The 18,036-nt window shown below is 38.9% G+C and overlaps 1 protein-coding gene across 2 annotated transcripts in view; it reads left to right on the forward strand.

The window, feature by feature from the left end:
- The first annotated feature begins 8,330 nt into the window (after positions 1–8,330).
- LOC138176054 (LHFPL tetraspan subfamily member 3 protein) overlaps positions 8,331–18,036 on the forward strand; it is a 735,200-nt gene continuing 725,494 nt past the window's right edge. The window contains exon 1 of one of the 2 annotated variants that reach the window (XM_069106799.1): positions 8,331–9,201. In XM_069106799.1, the coding sequence (XP_068962900.1) occupies positions 8,760–9,201 (442 nt within the window). In that variant the 5' untranslated portion in view covers positions 8,331–8,759. The remainder of the gene's footprint in view (positions 9,202–18,036) is intronic. The other variant, XM_069106798.1, reaches the window with a different exon arrangement.

Here is an 18,036-nt window from a genome sequence, read left to right on the forward strand (position 1 = left end):
AGGAGGAGGAGGAGGAGGAGAAGGTGAAGAAGAAGGAGAAGGTGAAGGAGAAGAAGAGGAGGAGGAGCAAGGAAAGAAGAGGAAAAGGAAGAGGGAGGAAGAGAAAAGAACAAGAACAAAAACAAAGAAGTAGTAATAGTGCTATGTGGCCTAACTGTTCTTTCCTCATTCTTAATGTTCCTTCCAAGACTAAAATTATAGAATCTATGAACCAGCAATATAGTTCATATTTCATGCTGGATAGCATGGTGGAACTGTATTGAATCAAGGTTGGTCTCATTACTGACCCTGTGTGGCAGAAGTGAAGAAATAATTTTGAAGAGAGAGGGCTCCCTTGGTTAAGTTTGGGATTTTACTGTTCAATGTTTCTAATTCTACGCTGTTGATGATCAGGCCTTCTACTGGTTATTTAGCACATATGAATCATGTTATAGTTTCAAAATACTTTTCTATCATTAGCAACTTTTCAGTATGAATCAGACTAATTTCATTATCTCTTCCTAACAGAGCAGGAAATGGAAAGGAGTCTTTTTTTTCCCCCGGAATTATCACAGGGAACTGAAGGCATAGAGCGTCACAACTGTTTGACTTCCTACATTTCTGAGGTAGATCTAGTTCTAACAACAACAATAATAATACTGATAATAATAACAGCTAGCATTTACATAATGATTTAAGGTTAATAAAGCACTTTATAAATATTATTTTATCCTTACAACAACCCTAAGTAGATACTACTATTATTATCCCCATTTTACAGATAAAGAAACTGGTACAGACAGAAGTTAAGTGACTCGCTTGGAGAGCATATGTGAATTCAGGTCTTCCTGATTCTAGCACTCTATCCCCTGTATTACCTAGTTGCCTAGTTCTATCCAAACACTTTGATTTAGACATGTAATCTGAATGACTTCTGGAATCCCAGTGTGTAGTTGTAGAGTATCCAGCAGGCCCTGGTTATTCATAGTTCCTTGAGCACTGGCTCTAGGGATGTGCTGGACAGAAGGATAGGGTTTATATACCTATAGTCTCATATCTTTTTCATGGGGCCAAGCTTGAGCATTAAAATTTCCCAAAATTCAGTTTTTATTTTTGTTGTTTTTGCTATTCTTTCCTTTGATATTGTTGGAGTTATTACATTTATGCACACATACGCAGGTTCGTATTTATACAATATATATCACACATATATTTATATACATATACATACATACATATATGCGTCCATCTTGATTCTGCTTACATCACTTTATATCAGTTCATAAATCTTATGCTTTTCTGTATTCTTTATGTTTTTCTTTAATATTCATTTTTCATTAATTTCAATAATATTCTATTATATTTATGTAACACAATTTGTCTTAGTCATTTCCTTATCCTTCAGCTTCTACTTTGCTGTAAGTTCTTTGTTATTAAAATATAAACAAACAAAAACTCCTACTGTATTCCTCTGCAGGTTTTCCCTTACTCCCTAAACTTTTTCTCCCATTGCACAGAGACTACCTTATCTTGGAAGGTGACTTTACCCTTGAACTTCTCACACTAGATGGATACTATGCCCCTTGGACTCTCTCTGATTGGCTGGGTTTTTTCTAGTTTAAGGAAAGCACCCAAGGCCAACCATGTCTTCATTAAACTCTAGGCTCTATTCCTAATTCCTGCAGTCTTTCTCTCCCTCACTTCTTTTCAGTTTCTTTTTGTGTGTTGTTATCTCCCTCTCCCCATTAAAATGTAAGCTCCATGAGGGCAGATAGGGACTATCTTTGTTTCTGCTTATATTTGTTCTCACAGCCCTTAGTACAGTGCCTGACATATAGTAGGCACTTAATAAATGCTTGTTGACTATAACTATTTTCCTGTATGTGGAACTTTTATCTTTCATATCTTTAGGGTAATATGTCTAGCAGTAGAATCTAAGGGGCAAAGATTCTGGACACTTTAGTCACTTTCTTAGCATGATTCCCAATTACTTTACACAATGCTTAGACCAATTCATAGCCCCAACTACAGTGTACCAGGGTATTTGCCTTTCTACAACCTCTCCCACATTGACTACTACCCAGGGTTCATTCTTTACCTAAAATCAAGCCCACCTTGAAATTGTAATGAGTTGAATGGCAATTCTGAAGTCACTGCATTTGGCTTCATTCCAGGCACCAGTCTTTCAGGGTCATATTAAGTTAATTATAGAGCTAAAGTCCAAATCCAGAAATTGTCACTCCCAGACACTGTTCCAGCATGTCTCAATACCCCCATTGCCAAGTGAACTAATTAGGCATGGATTTTTAAAAGCGACACTGTTTCACACAGCCAGGTGCTGGGGGATTTGGGAGCTTGGGACAGTCACTTGAAATTAATGTCAGTACTTTCTATAAAGCCATCTCTGTCCCAGTGATGGGTGGTCTTGCCAGATGGTCTTATAAATCCTATTACCCTCTCATTCCCTCTTCTTCTCTCTCCTACAGTCAAAATCTCCTATGTTATCAATGTCTCTGGGAAAAGCAAAGAAAGAAAGGTACAGAAGTCCTGCATAATTGAACCTAAAATTATTGATGATGGTGATGATAAAATATTCCAGCAGAATCATTAATCATATAATCAAAGGATCAGAAGTATCATATTATACACATTTCCCTGTCAGACAATAACCCATCTTATTTTGAGGACCTGTAGAGATTCTACAACTTTCTATGGTAAAGGATTTAACTTCATAAACAATAAGTTATTCCTAGCTATACCAGATTTCAATCTGTATTATAAAGCAGCAGTCATCAAAACTACTTGGTACTAGCTGAGGAATAGAGGAGTGGATCAATGGAATAGATTAGGCACACGAGATTCAGAAGTCAATGACTATAGTAGTCTATTGTTTGATAAACCAGACCCTGGTTTTTGGGATAAGAACTCACTATTTGACAAAAACTGCTGGGAAAACTGGAATATAGTATGGCAGAAACTGGGCATAGACCATTATCTAACACCATATACCAAAATCAAGTTTAAATGGGTGCATGATGTAGGTATAAAGGTTGATACTGTAAGCAGTCTCTTAAAACAAGGAATAGTTTACCTATCAGACTTGTGGAGAGGGAAAGACTTTATGACTAAACAAGAATTAGAGAACATTATAAAATGTAAAATGGATAATTTTGACTACATGAAATTGAAAAGTTTCTGTACAAACAAAGCCAATGTAACCAAGATTAAGAGGGAGGTGGGAAATTGGGAAAGAATCTTTACAACCTATGTCTCTGACAAAGGACTCATTTCTAAAATATACAGAGAATTGAGTCAAATTTATAAGAATACAAGTCATTCCCCAATTGATAAATGGTCAAAGGATATGAACAGGCAGTTTTCAGAGAAAGAAATTAAAGCTATCTATAAGCACATGAAGAAATGCTCTAATTCACTATTGATTAGAGAAATGCAAATCAAAACAACTCTGAGGTACCACATCTCACCAGTCAGATTGGCTAAGATGACAAAACAGGAAAATGACAAATGCTGGAGAGGATGTGGGCAAATTGGAACACTAATGCATTCTTGGTGGAGTTGTGAACTGATCCAGCCTTTCTGGAGAGCAATCTGGAATTATGCCCAAAGGGCTATAAATACTTTCATACCCTTTGACCCAGCAATACCACTCCTAGGGTTATATCCCAAAGAGATCACAGAAATGGGAGAAAGACCCATATGTACAAAAATGTTTATAGCAGCTCTTTTTGTGGTAGCAAAGAATTGGAAATTAAGGGGGTGCCCATCAATTGGGGAATGACTGAACAAGTTGTGGTATATGCATGTTATGGAATACTATTGTGCTATAAGAAACGAGGAGCAGACAGTCTTCATATTTACCTGGAGAGGCTTAAAAGAACTGATGCTGAGTGAGAAGAGTAGAACGAGGAGGAATTTGTACACAATTACAGAGACAGTGTATTTGCGATGACCAACTTTGATAGACTGGACTCATCTCAGCAATGCAGTGATATAAGTCAATCCCAAAAGACTCATAATGGAGAGCAATATGTGCATCCAGAGAAAGAACTAGAAAGAACTAAGTTTATATCCAGGTGGAAGCAAAATACCTGATCTTTTTCCTTCTCTTATTTGATTTTATGTCCTCTTTACCATTTTTCATTCCAGCTGGTACAATCCATCCTTATAACCTGACTAATGTATAATGTGAAAGTATTTACAGATCCTATACTTGACTATAAGCTGCCATGGGAGGGGGAGGGGAGGGAGGGGGACAAAATGTGAAATTCAAGGAATTGTGGAATTGAATCCTGTAAACTAAAAGGAAACAAAAAATTTAATAAAAAAATTTAAAAAGAAAAAGAAAAGAACAATAAATTATTCCTCCTGTATAACCCAGTTCCATTGTGGTACTACTTAAACCAATTTATTTTTTTTTCTGCTTAAGAAAAGTGTAACCATTGGTCACTATCTTTTTACATGTTTGTTCAATTGTTTTTCAGTCATGTCCAACTCTTCATGACCCTATTTGGGATTTTCTTGGCAAAAATACTGGAGTGATTTGCCATTTCCTTCTTCAGTTTATTTTACAGATGAGGAAACTGAGGCAGAGTTAAGTGACTTCCACAAGGTCACACAGCTAGTAAGTGTCTGAGGCCAGATTTGAACTTAGGAAGATGAGTCTTTTTGACTCCAGGTCTGGTACTCGATCCACTGTGCCACTTACCTGTCAGTCTTCTTACATGAGAGGTCTCCAAAAGTTGTATGGGGGATCAGAAGCTGAAATTGAATCTCATTGTATGAGGTGTTCCAGCATTCAAAGTGGCCAGCCATGGGGGATGGTGCATGTCAGCTTTGCATATCTCACTATATGTCCTCTGTCTTCATGGAGCAAAGAGTCTAGCAGGGAAAAAAATGTTACAGACATAGATAACTATATTATCCAACACAACAGAAATATATCAGACAGTTACAAAACAAAGGGCTTGGTTGTAATCTTGGGGAGAGTTGTTATGATTGTGAATGGAGGTGGATCAGGAAAATCTTGGAAACCAAATTTAAATCTGACTTTAAAGAATCAACATTAAAGGAATAGTTGATTAAAGGCATGGAGGTATGACTTTACAGTGACTATTTGGGGATATGAAGTTATCTAATTTGACCTGGGCATGGAGTATAAAGTAATAAGGAATGAAGATGAAAAGGGAACATGATTGTCAGGTTATGGGTTTTTTTGTTTTTGTTTTTTGCTTTTTGTAAGGCATTTCGGGTTAAAGTGATTCACCCAAAGTCACATGGCTAATGAATAAGTGTGTCAAGTATCTGAGGCCAAATTTGAACTCAGGTTCTGCTGACTCCAGGGCCGGTGCTCTATTCACTGCACCACATAGCTGCCCCTATTTGTTTATTTTTAATGCCACAGGGGAGTTAGAATTTACTCAGGAAGAAATAAGGAGCTTCTGAAGATTTTTGAGAAGAAAAGTGACATGATCAGATTTATGCATAAGAATATTGTACCAAATCTATGAAAGCAATTTTTATTTCCAAGTAAAATCTTCTCTAACTATGGAGCATTTTAGTCCCATTGCTCATTGCACTAGATTGCATTTCTGTGATTTGTGGCATAGAAATAAGGAACAGGGAATGAAACTGACAAAAATGAGGAAAATGAATGTTGGGAAAGCAGAGGAAAGGGAAACAAAAGGGTTAAATTGTGGGGGGAAAATCTGAAAGCAAAGTCTACAATGGTAACTTGAAATGGAGAGTAAAATTAATTCCCTGGACAATTAAGGACAAATACACACTTAGAAACATCCAGATCATTTGATGGAAGGCAGGCTTGGGCTGAACTATAAAACAGAAGCTTTTACTACTTTATCTATTTTGTTAATGTATTTATGACATAAAATTAATAACAATTTTCTAAGCAATATTCTACATTTCTCTTGCACACTTACTTCCAGGTCCTTATCTGTGGTAGCTTTTCTTTTGTGATTTTTCATGATTTTGAACATAATGTTGAGATATGCATAGATTGTCTACTTTTAAATAAGATTTCAGTTTGTCTGTCATGTATTATCTATTCAATTCGACGTAACAGCTATTTAACAGTGCCCTGTTATATGCAAGTCAATGTGAGGAATACTCAGATTACTAAAAACCTAATTCTTTACCCTGAAGTAGCTTGCAATCTAGATTCTTAGTAGAATCTTTTAATGTGGGGAGGTGGGGTGAGGAATAAGACATGTATATAAACAAATAACTATGTAGAGAGAAGATGAGAGGGCAAAATGGAGGGAGGAAAATGATGGAAAGAAGTCAAGTTAGAATTACAGAATTAAATAGTGAGTTCCTCAAGAGAAAGGACAGTCTTTTGGTTTTCTTTGCATCCCCAAGGCTTAGCACAGTGCCTAGAACATCGAAGGCACTTAATAAATGTTTATCAATTGACTTAACAGCATGTCAGAGCTAGATTGTATCTTAGAGATCATTTATTGAAACCTTATTTTTACTGGTGAGAAAATTGGGGCCCTGAGAGGGATCAGAGTATTTTAGGATAATAGATCAAGAGATGGAAAGCAGCTCAGGTGCCTCCTAGTCCAACTCCATTATTTTACAGATGAGAAAATTAGGGTACAGGAAGGTTAACTGATTTGCCCAAGGTCACACTGGTAGTAAGCATCATAATTAGGGAAGTTTACCTGCCCAGAGTAATAGGGCTAATTAAGTAAAAGAAAGGAGAATTGAGCTGAGGACTTCCGGCTACAAGTGTGATATCTTTTCCACTACAGCACCAGTTTCACAGAATTATAGCTTTTTAGCACAGGAAAAGACATAGTTGTTAGATTATAGATGTACATCTTTGCAGTATTAAATTTCTGTGCCCTATCATCCTACACAACACTTGTTTGACAGGTGAATGGGGAATACTCATTAAGCCTAAACATATTTGAAAAATCATTTATTAATAAGTCCCAATTGACCTGTGCTTTTCTATATTGTACAGAGTGCCACAAAATTGGTGCTATAAAAGAGTGGGTAACGTAAAAGTGACATGGGAAGGGACAATGTAGGAATCTCACTGAGGGAACCACTAAATTGGGCACATCTATTTCATTTGATTATCATATAACCATGGATAAACATGAGGTCTTGTAGGAGCGAAAAAGCATTTGCAAAACACTAAGTGCAAAGCATTGTGCTGAGACCTCGACCCCTCCACGCCGCAGCCCCCACATCATAGACTTAGAGCTAGGAAAGGAGGAAGAAAATTTAGAAGTCTTACAGTTCAACACTTTTATTATACAGATGAAGAAGCCAAAACCAGGAGAGAAGTCACTACTTGCCCAAGGTTACGGAAGTCACTGTAGCAAGCTAAAGGCCGAGATTCAAACCCTAGTTATCTGACTTTTTCCATTCATTTATTATTTCCTCCATGAAAGTCTCATCATCCCTCAGAAGTGGCCCGCGGTTCTCAAAGGCTAGGCCAGCAGAGTTCAGATTCTGACAGGTCCGAAAGAGTTGGAAAGTCTTCTGGTACAGGTCAGGCGATTCTATGTGTGTTGTGACAAGACCAGCCTAATTTCAGAGAGGCTCCTCACAGGAAGTCCGACTAGCAAGGTGATGCTTCCCCCCACCCGCTTTTGGATGCAGCAGCCCAGGAAGACTGTATGTATCTCCTGGGACTAAAGAGATTGTTTTTCCATCCTTTAAGTATTTACTTAATTTCGGCAGCCTCTTTTCTACTTTCCTCTCGTCTCCTCTAAGCCTCTCTTCTCAGCAGTCACTTCTGCTAAGTGAGCAGCTTAGGAAAGGGATCCCCCATTCAGATTCCTCCGGCGTGGGGGTCGGTGGGTGGGGACACCTCTGGGACAGCGTTCAATTTGGGGTCTCCCCGCACCTTTCCTTTCCTCACCTGTAGCTGACCACTTCCCCACCGGCTGCCCTGCAAAGACTGAGAAAGGCTGAAGCGCTTTGCTGTGCGGTTGTGAAATGTTTCGTGAATAAGCCCGTCGTCGGGCCCAGACACCAGCACCAACTCTGGGAATCCCTGGGACGCGCAGCAGGGGCTCTCCAGCGGGGGCTGTGTACTCTCCTTCCCCCAGTGCTGCCGCCCCAGCACTGCCTCCCTTCCTACCCGGCTCCGCGAGCAGTTTCTCCTGCCCGCTTCTGCCTGCCACGTGAGGGGCGTCCCCGGGCCTGCCGCGAGCGCGAGGGGTTAATTCTACTAGCAGCCCGCCACGGCGCGCGCTTTCTGGTGCTGCCGCTCCGGCTCCGGCTCCGGCGTAACCCAAGCCCCTGGCCCCGCAGCTTTCCTGGGCAAGTCGAGCTTAGCGCCTTATTGCCCAGCGGAGGATTTGCCACCTTCTGCTGCAGCAGCTGCAGCAGCTGCAGCAACAGCAGCATCAGCTGCGGGACCAACCGCCGCGGGCAGCTGGAGTCAGAGAAAAACGGAGTGGAGAAAACGAGGTGGGGGTTGGGGGGTGGAGTGGTGGTGAGCTGGGCTGGAGAAACAGGAGGACAGGAGGAAGATCAGGGCGAGCAAAAGGGGGGATGCTCAGCCCTCCCCCCTGTCTCCTTCCGGGAGGGAGGATGCAGACTCTGAAACTGGCGCTGTTATGCTGAGGCTGGAGCATTGGAGCTACAGCGCTGCTCCGTGTGTGTATGTGTGTGTACGTGTGTGTGCGTGTGCCTCCTGTGCATAAAGAGGTGAGGGGAGGGGGAGGAGGAGGAGGAGGAGGAGGAGGAAGAGGAGGTGGCGGTGGTGGTGGAGGAGGAGAATGCCAGGAGCAGCAGCAGCAGCCGCCGCCGCCGCCGCTATGCTCCCAGCTCAGGAGGCTGCTAAGCTCTACCACACCAACTATGTACGGAACTCCCGGGCCATTGGCGTGCTCTGGGCCATCTTCACCATCTGCTTTGCCATCGTCAACGTGGTGTGCTTCATCCAGCCCTACTGGATCGGGGACGGCGTGGACACTCCTCAAGCGGGCTATTTCGGGCTCTTCCACTATTGCATCGGGAACGGCTTCTCCAGGGAACTGACCTGCCGGGGCAGCTTCACAGACTTCTCCACCCTGCCCTCCAGCGCCTTCAAAGCTGCCTCCTTCTTCATCGGGCTCTCCATGATGCTCATCATCGCCTGCATAGTCTGCTTTACCCTCTTCTTCTTCTGCAACACGGCCACCGTCTACAAAATCTGTGCCTGGATGCAGCTCACCTCCGGTGAGTACCCACCCACCCCCCTCTCTTCCAGGAGGGGAGGGAACTCGAGGCGTCCTGGGAGGGAAGTGGCAGCTCCCGGAAAGGGGCATAGGGTGAGAGGAGATGGTGAGGGGACGTTGCTCTTTATGTAGAAACTTAATCGGACTAGGGTTGAGGAGAGAGGTGAACAAGGCCAGTACTCAGAAGTCGTGCCCCCACCCCATCAAATGGCAAACCATCCCGTGGCGTTTGGGTGCCTGATGGAAGTCCAGGGGAAAGCCACCTGCAAGTCAGTCGCTGAGAAGAGTCAGTTTGTAAAGGTGAAGAAAGAGTCACTGAAATTCTCAAATTGGAGGACTCTGAGGGTGTGAGGGGCAGGGGGATGAGGAAAGAAAATTTGGGGAGGCTGTGCTGGAGGTTTTGGTCTTGAGACTGTGTTTATCAGTCTACTTATTGGTGCCTTCTGGACTATGGTTCTGTCATTGCTGGAGGGCGACTGGAGCTTCTGAGTGCTGATGTTGGTTTGTGTCCATCTGCCCCAGGCTTGTTAAAAAAAAAATTCTTGGTCCACCTTGAACACTTGAAAATTCTTTAGTGGTTTAGTCTTAAACTACAACAAATGTAGAGTTCCTTGGAGATTTCCCAATGTCGAGTTTGCAGTTCTTGCCTTTTAGCTGTCAAAATATCATTTTTGCCCTCACCCCCACCAAGAGGGAGCAAGAGGTCTTGGGAAAAGGTTCAAGTTCACTTTTCTTCATAATTCCATCTTGGGGAGTGCATTTAGGGAGGGAGAAAGCAACGAAAACTAATTTCATTTGCATTCTCTGGAAGATCTTTGCCTGCTTGGGTCAGGCTTTGGATAGATGAAGTAAATAGATGGTTCCAAAAAGATGCAATTCTGAGCACCAGAGTGACTTTTACCTCAGGAATAAAAAATAAAGTGATTTCTTAGTCACTTTGAAGAGTTGAGAAGTAAAACTCTGCTTCTCTCTTGTTCTTTCCCTTTCTTTTGACTGATAATAACAAATCTCTCTTGGAATCCCCCTTCTATTTTGACACCTTCTTTTTCAAATACTAACCCTGCTATCCTAAGTTCCTTGGCCCACTGCTGTCAAGAAACATAAGATAAAGTTGAGTCTAAAAAAGGCTGGGTGAATGTCCAAATAATGAATATATTTCAGAGAGCTAGACTTTTTCAGTTGTATTCCTTTTCATTTTTCTGATTTTTCAAAGGTGTTAGCTTCAAGATTTTGTAGTTTATCCTAAGAGCTTGGCAGTGTGTTCTGGGGAGCAGGGCTTCAGAATAAATTTACAAGGCAAGTTGACATATGTACATCTGGGTATCTTGTCAGTGTTTGATTTTTCTCCTATGACATCCTATATATTACTTATTTTATATGAGAATGGGGAATCTCTTTGAGACTAAAATTGTGTGAAAGTCATTTCTTTTTATAAAGAAAATGTCCCAGTTGACTGATGATATTATATACTCTAAATACCTGTATTGGAAAGGTACCAAGAAATGGGCATGAATACACTGATTTGGGAATTTTGAAATCTCTATAGGAGGGTATTTGTCTTTCTCAAAGAAAAAAAAAGATACTTTCTCTGCAGCTTCCTATGACACTTTTCCCCCCTGAAACTGCTGTCAACTTCAATGATTGTTTTCAAACATTGGCATAACTTTAAAATTTATACCAAAAAATTAGACACTTTGTAATTAATGTGTGTATTATAGAAACTCAGATAGGGTTGCTCTTAATTCCTATCCCTGGTTTGACCCTGGAGAGGAAAAGGACATGCAGGATGCAGATGTTTGGGGAAAGACTTGACCCTGCACAACTAATCTAATTTCTCTCAGTTAACTGACCTATTTAGGTTTGGTGATTCAAATCAGTTTCATCATTCAAATCACTGAAATTAACCTTGGATAAAGATATCCTGACCTTATGTTTATACAGTTTTATGCATTAAAAACAAACCTTACTATGACACTAGAAAGGGAAGTCAGTTTTGGAGAAAGTTCACAGAGCTTCAGTTCATAACAAGCTGGGTTTGACTTTGAAATGTATTCTTTCCCTTCTTGCTCAGGGTTTAATGTTTTGAAGTTGCTTTTAGTATTTTATAAAGAATAACCATCAAACATAAGAAAAAACCTTAAAATTTTAAAAATTAGTATCCTTTTCTTGAGAAGAATGAAGACCGTGTATTCTCAAGAATTTGACATAAATCTTTTCTTCACATATTACTGTGAAATGTTAGGGCATTTCTCAAACTGCAATGATAGGAGAAATATTTTCTTCACTTTTAGAAAAGTACATATCCATGCATGTGTTTCAAGTCTTTATTTGGAATTACTAATTTTATTTGATTTTAAAAAATTCTAGATGAGACATATGGGAAAGTAATTTCATTTACTGATATGGCATATCACTGAAAATACAATATTTGTGTTACAGAATCGAATCACATTAATACAGAATTGAATTAAATCAAAACAACATTCACTGTTTTGTTAATGAATGTGGGTGGTATAAAGGATGGCCATGTTTGAAAAGGTGTTCCATTTTTATGAGCTTAATGATATCAACAAGACATTTTACATTATATATTATGGACTTAATTGGAAACTGTAGAATGTTACCTTTTCACCTTTAATTGTCCTCTAGTACTTATGGTCTAAATGTATCTAGGCTAATCTCCAATGTAATTTGCCAAATATGAAAGACCAGATTTAATTCACCATTCATATATAGAGAATGTTAACTCTTCTGAAAGTCAAATGATCAGTTTATATACTTAGTTATCAGAGCTATTTCTGTTTTAGTGGCAACAAATCCGAACACATTCAGATCTAAAAATATGTAACAATAAATATTGATGGTGAGGAAAATCATGTATTTGTTTCAGTCCACTACCAAGAAGCTTTCTCTTTTTCTCCTCCTTTCTCCACTTTGAACACTGGTTGAGGACAAGTACACTTGATTTAAAGTCATAGCCACCATTATCATCATCATCATAATCGGCATCTTCATCACAGATTTAAATAGCACTTAAAATGTGCAAAGTACTTTAGTCAACAAGTCAAGTATAAAAAGAATTTATTAAATACCGACTGTATTCTAGGCACTGTGTTAAGCACTAGAGATGCAAAGAAAAACAAAAACAGTTCTTGCCTTCAAGGAGTTCACAATGTAGTGGAGAGAAAGCATGTCAACAGCTATGTGCAAGTAAGAATTATGCAGGAGAAGTTGGAAATTGATCCCAGAAGGAAGGCACTGGCATTAAGGGACACCAATTAAGGCCTCTTACAGGGGAAGAGATTTTAGTGGAAGCTTGAAGGAAGCTGAGGAGGCCAGAAGGTCGAGGTGGTGAAAGAGAGAATTCAGGGTCAGGAGATGGAGTTATCTTGTGTGAGGAACAGTAAGGAGACAAGTCACTGGACTGCAGAGTCAATAGAGTAGGGGGGAGTTAAGGTGTTAGAAGATTGGAATATTAGTAAAGGTAATAATATATAATACATGTAATATAATATATTATAAGATATAATATATTAATATGCAGTGATATATTAATATACAATATATAATTTTAAGAATGATATATAATAATAATAATAAAAATAAGAGTAAATGAAGGTCTTTAAAAGTCAAACAGAGGATTTTGATCCTGGAAGTAATGTGGAACTACTGCAGCTTATTTACTAAGGGGGTTAAAAATGATCAGACCTGTACCTGTGGAAGAACAGTTGGATAACTGAATTAAAGGATGGCCTTGAAGCAGAGAAAGCAAACAAACTATTGTAATAGTTCAGACATGAGGTAGTGAAGGATTGCATCAGGGTAGTGGCATGGTCAGAGGACAGATACAACTGATGTTAGGAAGGATGACTTGGCAATAGATTAAATTTGAGGTAGCATAGAGAATGAAGAGTCAAGGTGGACACCTAGACTGTGAGCCTAGTTAACTGGGAAGATGTTTATACTTTGACAGTAATAGTGAAGATTGGGAAAGATGAGGTTTGGGGAGGGGATAATTAATTCAGCTTTGAACATGTTGAGTTTAAGATGTCTGTAGAACATCCTGTTCAAGATGTCCATTAGACAATTAGAGATAAAAGCCTGGAGGTCAGCAGAGAAGTTAGAGAAGAATAAATATATCTTCATAATATCTATAGAGTATGACAATTGAATGAATGGAAGTTGGTGAATTGACCAAGCTAACTAACATAGAAGGGGAAGAGAAGAGGTCCCAAGACCAGGCCTCAGGTGCACCAACATTACGGAAGCACAATCTGGATAAAATTGCAGCAGAGAAGATTGAGCAATGTTCAGATAGATAGGAAAAGAGCAATATCATGAAAATGTAGAGAGAAGAATTATCAAGGAGAAGAGAGTGATTTGACAGTGCCAAAGGCTGCACAAAGGTCAAGAAAGGTGAAGGTTGAGAAAAGATCGTTAGATTTGGCCATTGAGAGATCACCGGTAACTTTTCATAGGGCAGTTTCAATTGAGATATTATCAGAAGCCAGACTCCAGAGAGTTAAAAGGAATCAGAGAAAAGAAAGTGGAGGTACCAATTGTATACCTTTTTTCTCAAGGAGTTTAGCCATGAAAAGGAGAAGAGGCATTGGATGATGGCTAGTGGGGATGAAAAGGTCAAGTGAAGTTTTTGAGAATGGAGGAGACATGAATGTGTTTGTGGGCATTAGGGAAGCAGCCAGTAGGCAGAGAGATCTTTGAGATTAAATGGGAGTGAGGATAATAGAAGGGGAGACCTACTGGAGAAGATAAAAAGGAATGGGATCACTTATACATGAAGAAGGTTTGCCTTAGCAAGGAGAAGGGTCACCTTTTCATGCGAGACAAAGGTGAAGGAAGAGATAGTGGAGCAGAGGTGGAAAAACATCTGAATGTTATAAAATTAGAAAGGGTAAAGAGGTAACCATGGGTGAATGGGCTCAATTTTTTCCAGTGAAATGAGAGATATTGTTCTTACCTTTAAATGCATTGTATCATGTGGTCCTCACATTAATCCTATGAGTTATGTACCCTTATTATTCCCATTTAACAGATTAGGAAACTGAGACCAATAGTGGTTAAGTGACTTTTCCAGGATTACATGCCTAGTTATTGTTTCAGACAGGATTTGAATATAGATCTTTCTGACTCTAGGTCTATATACACTCCAGGAGAGGTAACCTTAATGATTATCTAATCAGTCCATTGGTTGTTAACCTGGGGTCTATGGCCTTCAAGGAGTCTATGGGTAGATTTCAGGGAGGCCATAAACTTGGATGAGAAAAATTACTTTTTTGTTTCCACTAACCCTTAACTGAAGTTTATAAACTCCATTTAAAAATATCATTCTGAGAAGGGTCCATAGGTTTCAGCAGATTCCTAAAGGGAACTACGACTCAGAAGAAATTAAGAACTTCTCCTCTTGTCCATTTTCTTCCTTATATTTTACATAAGAGAAATTGAGAAATGAAGGTGCCCACATTCACTGCAGAGTAAGTAGCAAACCTGGGATTCAAACCCAGAATCTAGGATTCAATTTAAGTGATTTTTTTATTACTTTACATGAAGTAACTTGTTCAAGATCACTGAGGTAGAAATGAGGAGAGTCAGGATTCAGTTATAGATCTTTTGACTGAAAATTCCAGGCTCTTTCCTCTGTGCCACACTTGCCTGAAAATATTTTTACTTGCTCCAAAAATATTTTTTTAGCATACTAACTATGTTTGTCTAGCACTGGAATCTATATATGAAAAGGATGTCATTTTAGATGTTGTTATGAGCTCCCTGACCTCCTCATTCCTCTATTTTCTCCAAATAATTATCAGTCTTCCTAGTGAGAAGCAAGTCAATGTTCATTAACTCTTTCTTAACCTGATATGGAAATTACTATGATACACCATTGAGAAAAAGGTGTAAAATTGCATTCTTTGGTGATTTTTGCATTTCTGAAATCTAAAACTGTCTCTCAATATAATATATAAAAACCATATATATATATATGTATGTATGTATGTATTTATACACACATATTCAAAGAGAAAAAATATCCATAAGACAATCCACATAGGGAAAGAATTTGATTATTCTCTGATCCGATCTGTTCCTACCCTGGAGAAAAGCTAGATTTCTAGTTAGCTTTATAGGTTAATAAACTGCACCTAGTTTGGATGAGGATGGAAAGACAATGTCATACCTTTAGAAATTTTGATCCCTACTTCTTTCCTCTTAGGGTATAGATTAAAGAATAGTCAGTTAGTATTCTTGAGTTAAATTAAGCGCTTTTTTAGGCAAACAATAACTAAATCTTGTAATGTTTTACAGGCTATATACTGTCTTAAATTGGTTCTAGAGCCATATACATAACCAGCATAAACTGAAGAGCAAATGTCATACGACACATGCACCTTTTGAATTTGGGCTGTTGCATTTTTCACTAACTGTAATCTCCAGATGGCCCTGAAGATTTTGCATAAGTCCAGTGTGGATTACTAAATTGAGGCCAAACATTGAGAGACAAATGAGAGCCAAGATAGCCACAACCATGTCATTGTAAGCATCTGACAAAAGTGCTAGTCAAAGAAGCGAACCTCTCTGGCAGACAGAAGAGCCAAGATTACATTAATTGCTTCTTAGTTTTTCCTTCATCTAATGGTAGCAATTTTTTTTCTCCTTGGCTATTGTGAGGAAGTTTGCTATAGTAGAAACCATACAGGCAGTAGAATCAAAAGATGTGGGTTCTAGGGCTCTCCTACTGACTCCGCCATTTACTGCCATTGGGAAAGTAATTTAGCCCACTTTCTTCACTATGAAATGGAGATAATGATACTTGGATTACCTATTTGCCCAATAAAGTGCTTTTGAAGCTCAAATTACAACATGTGTGTAAAACACTATACAAGTGTGAAAGTACAGTGAATAGATGAGATAACCTTCCTGTTCTATTATTCTACTGGTCAAATCCCTTTCTAAAATTATGAAATGAAATTGTTTATGTGAAAATAACTGAAAAGTGAGGTTACTTTTGGAATAGTTAAAATTTACCACTACCTCTACTGATGTTACTGGACTTTGTCACATTATTGGAGTTCAACTAAGAGGGGAAAAAAGCAGACAAGGCTAATTTTAAACTCTTGACATGCTGTGACTAGAAGTAAAGCCACATATCTTTGACAAACATGAACACTCATCATTTTCATTGGTTCATGGTATAGCCTATTTCACAACTCAGTGAGTCCCTTAATCTAGCTCTTTGGAATTCCTTCTTGGCACTAGTTTATGATTTGCTATCAATATGTTAACTTTCCCCCAGAAACATATTTTCTGACCCATGGTTGTTGTTGGTGTGTGTGTGTGTGTGTGTGTGTTTGTGTATGTGTGTGTGTGTGTGTGTGTGTGAGGCTGTGATTTTATTAATATGGGGAACTCTCCGTGAGAAGATTCCTAGCTTTGTATCTTAATCTCAGATGTCTGAGAGAGCTCTCTGGGACACTGAAAGCTAGTCAATTTAAGTCACATAGTCAATATGTACAAAAAGTGGAGCTTGAACTCAGGTTTTTCTGACTTAAAGATCTTCTCTGTATCCACTAGGCTAACAGAATGACTTGAGACCTTTTGGAAGATGGTAAATATGCCTAAGAAATTAATAGTTCCCCTTTCAACTCTTCCCTCTTCCTGTGCTATTCTTGCTTTGCTTAAAATTTAGATACCAAATATAAACTTGAAACATTTCCTCTATTAGAAGGAGGAGCTTGACCCAAGTTAGACTTTCTGTGTCCTTGTTTAGACCACACTGTGATAGGGAAAAGAGGAGAGGGAGGCCATTGTCCTCTCTTTTCCATTCTCTGTACTAATCCTGCTTCCTTTCCACTAGTCCAGTGGCCCCAGACTTTGGTTGCCCTGCTTGTGCAGATCTCTAAGATTCAGAATCCAAGATGAGCATGGTTGGGATTTACCCCAGGGAACGCTAAGAGAGACCGGAGACTCTCTGGTCCTACTGTTGTAAACTGCTTTTGCTGACAACTGAAGGGAACTTAGATTTAGGTGGGGGATTCTTTGCTCAGATGGAACTCATTAACACGTTGAGGGGAGGAGCTGTGAAGAAGGCTGAGGGAGAAATTAGGCTCTACTGAAGATGCATTGCCATCCCTTTTCCCGGATGGAGATCCAAAAGGCCCCAGGCAATGTATACTAATAAGAGATAATCATAATACTTCACATTTACTTAGTGCTTTGATCTTTGCAAAGTGTTTTTTTTTCCTACCCTGTAAAATTTTCATTGTGGGACAGTATGTCCCACTTGCTAGAAAGTATAGGTTTCTTTAATGTAAGTTGAATTTTCAAGCAGTGAAATAAATATACAAGGTATTTTAAATGAGTGATTTATAAACTTTTTTGCCTTTAAAAATGACACAAGTAATTTGTCAGTTGAAGAGGTGTTGAAAAATATATTAATTTGTATGTCAAAACAAACTATATTTCATAACACAGAGCAGTTTTTAAGTGAACATCTGTGATCAAGAGACCATAAACACACATAGTATGTGTTGTGTCAGTGTGTGTGGTTGAGTTGTGCATTTAATAGATTTTTGCCATAATAAAAATGCTGACAAGTTTCTTATATTGTCTTGTACTTTAAAAGAATAATGATAATAATTATTATTCAATAAAAAGTTATCCAAAATACTATCTGTTTGAGAACATGAAAATAAAAGGTTTGTAATTGCAGTTTTAACTTAGTACAACAATAAGACCTGATAAGTAGTATTCCTCATGGCCAATGTGTTACAATTTATATATATATATATATATATATATATATATATATATATATATATAT

This window comes from Petaurus breviceps, unplaced genomic scaffold (assembly GCF_028583685.1).
Source record: "Petaurus breviceps papuanus isolate PSGF00001 unplaced genomic scaffold, PetGlider_PUasm1.0 80, whole genome shotgun sequence".
In the NCBI taxonomy this organism is placed as follows: Eukaryota; Metazoa; Chordata; class Mammalia; order Diprotodontia; family Petauridae; genus Petaurus; species Petaurus breviceps.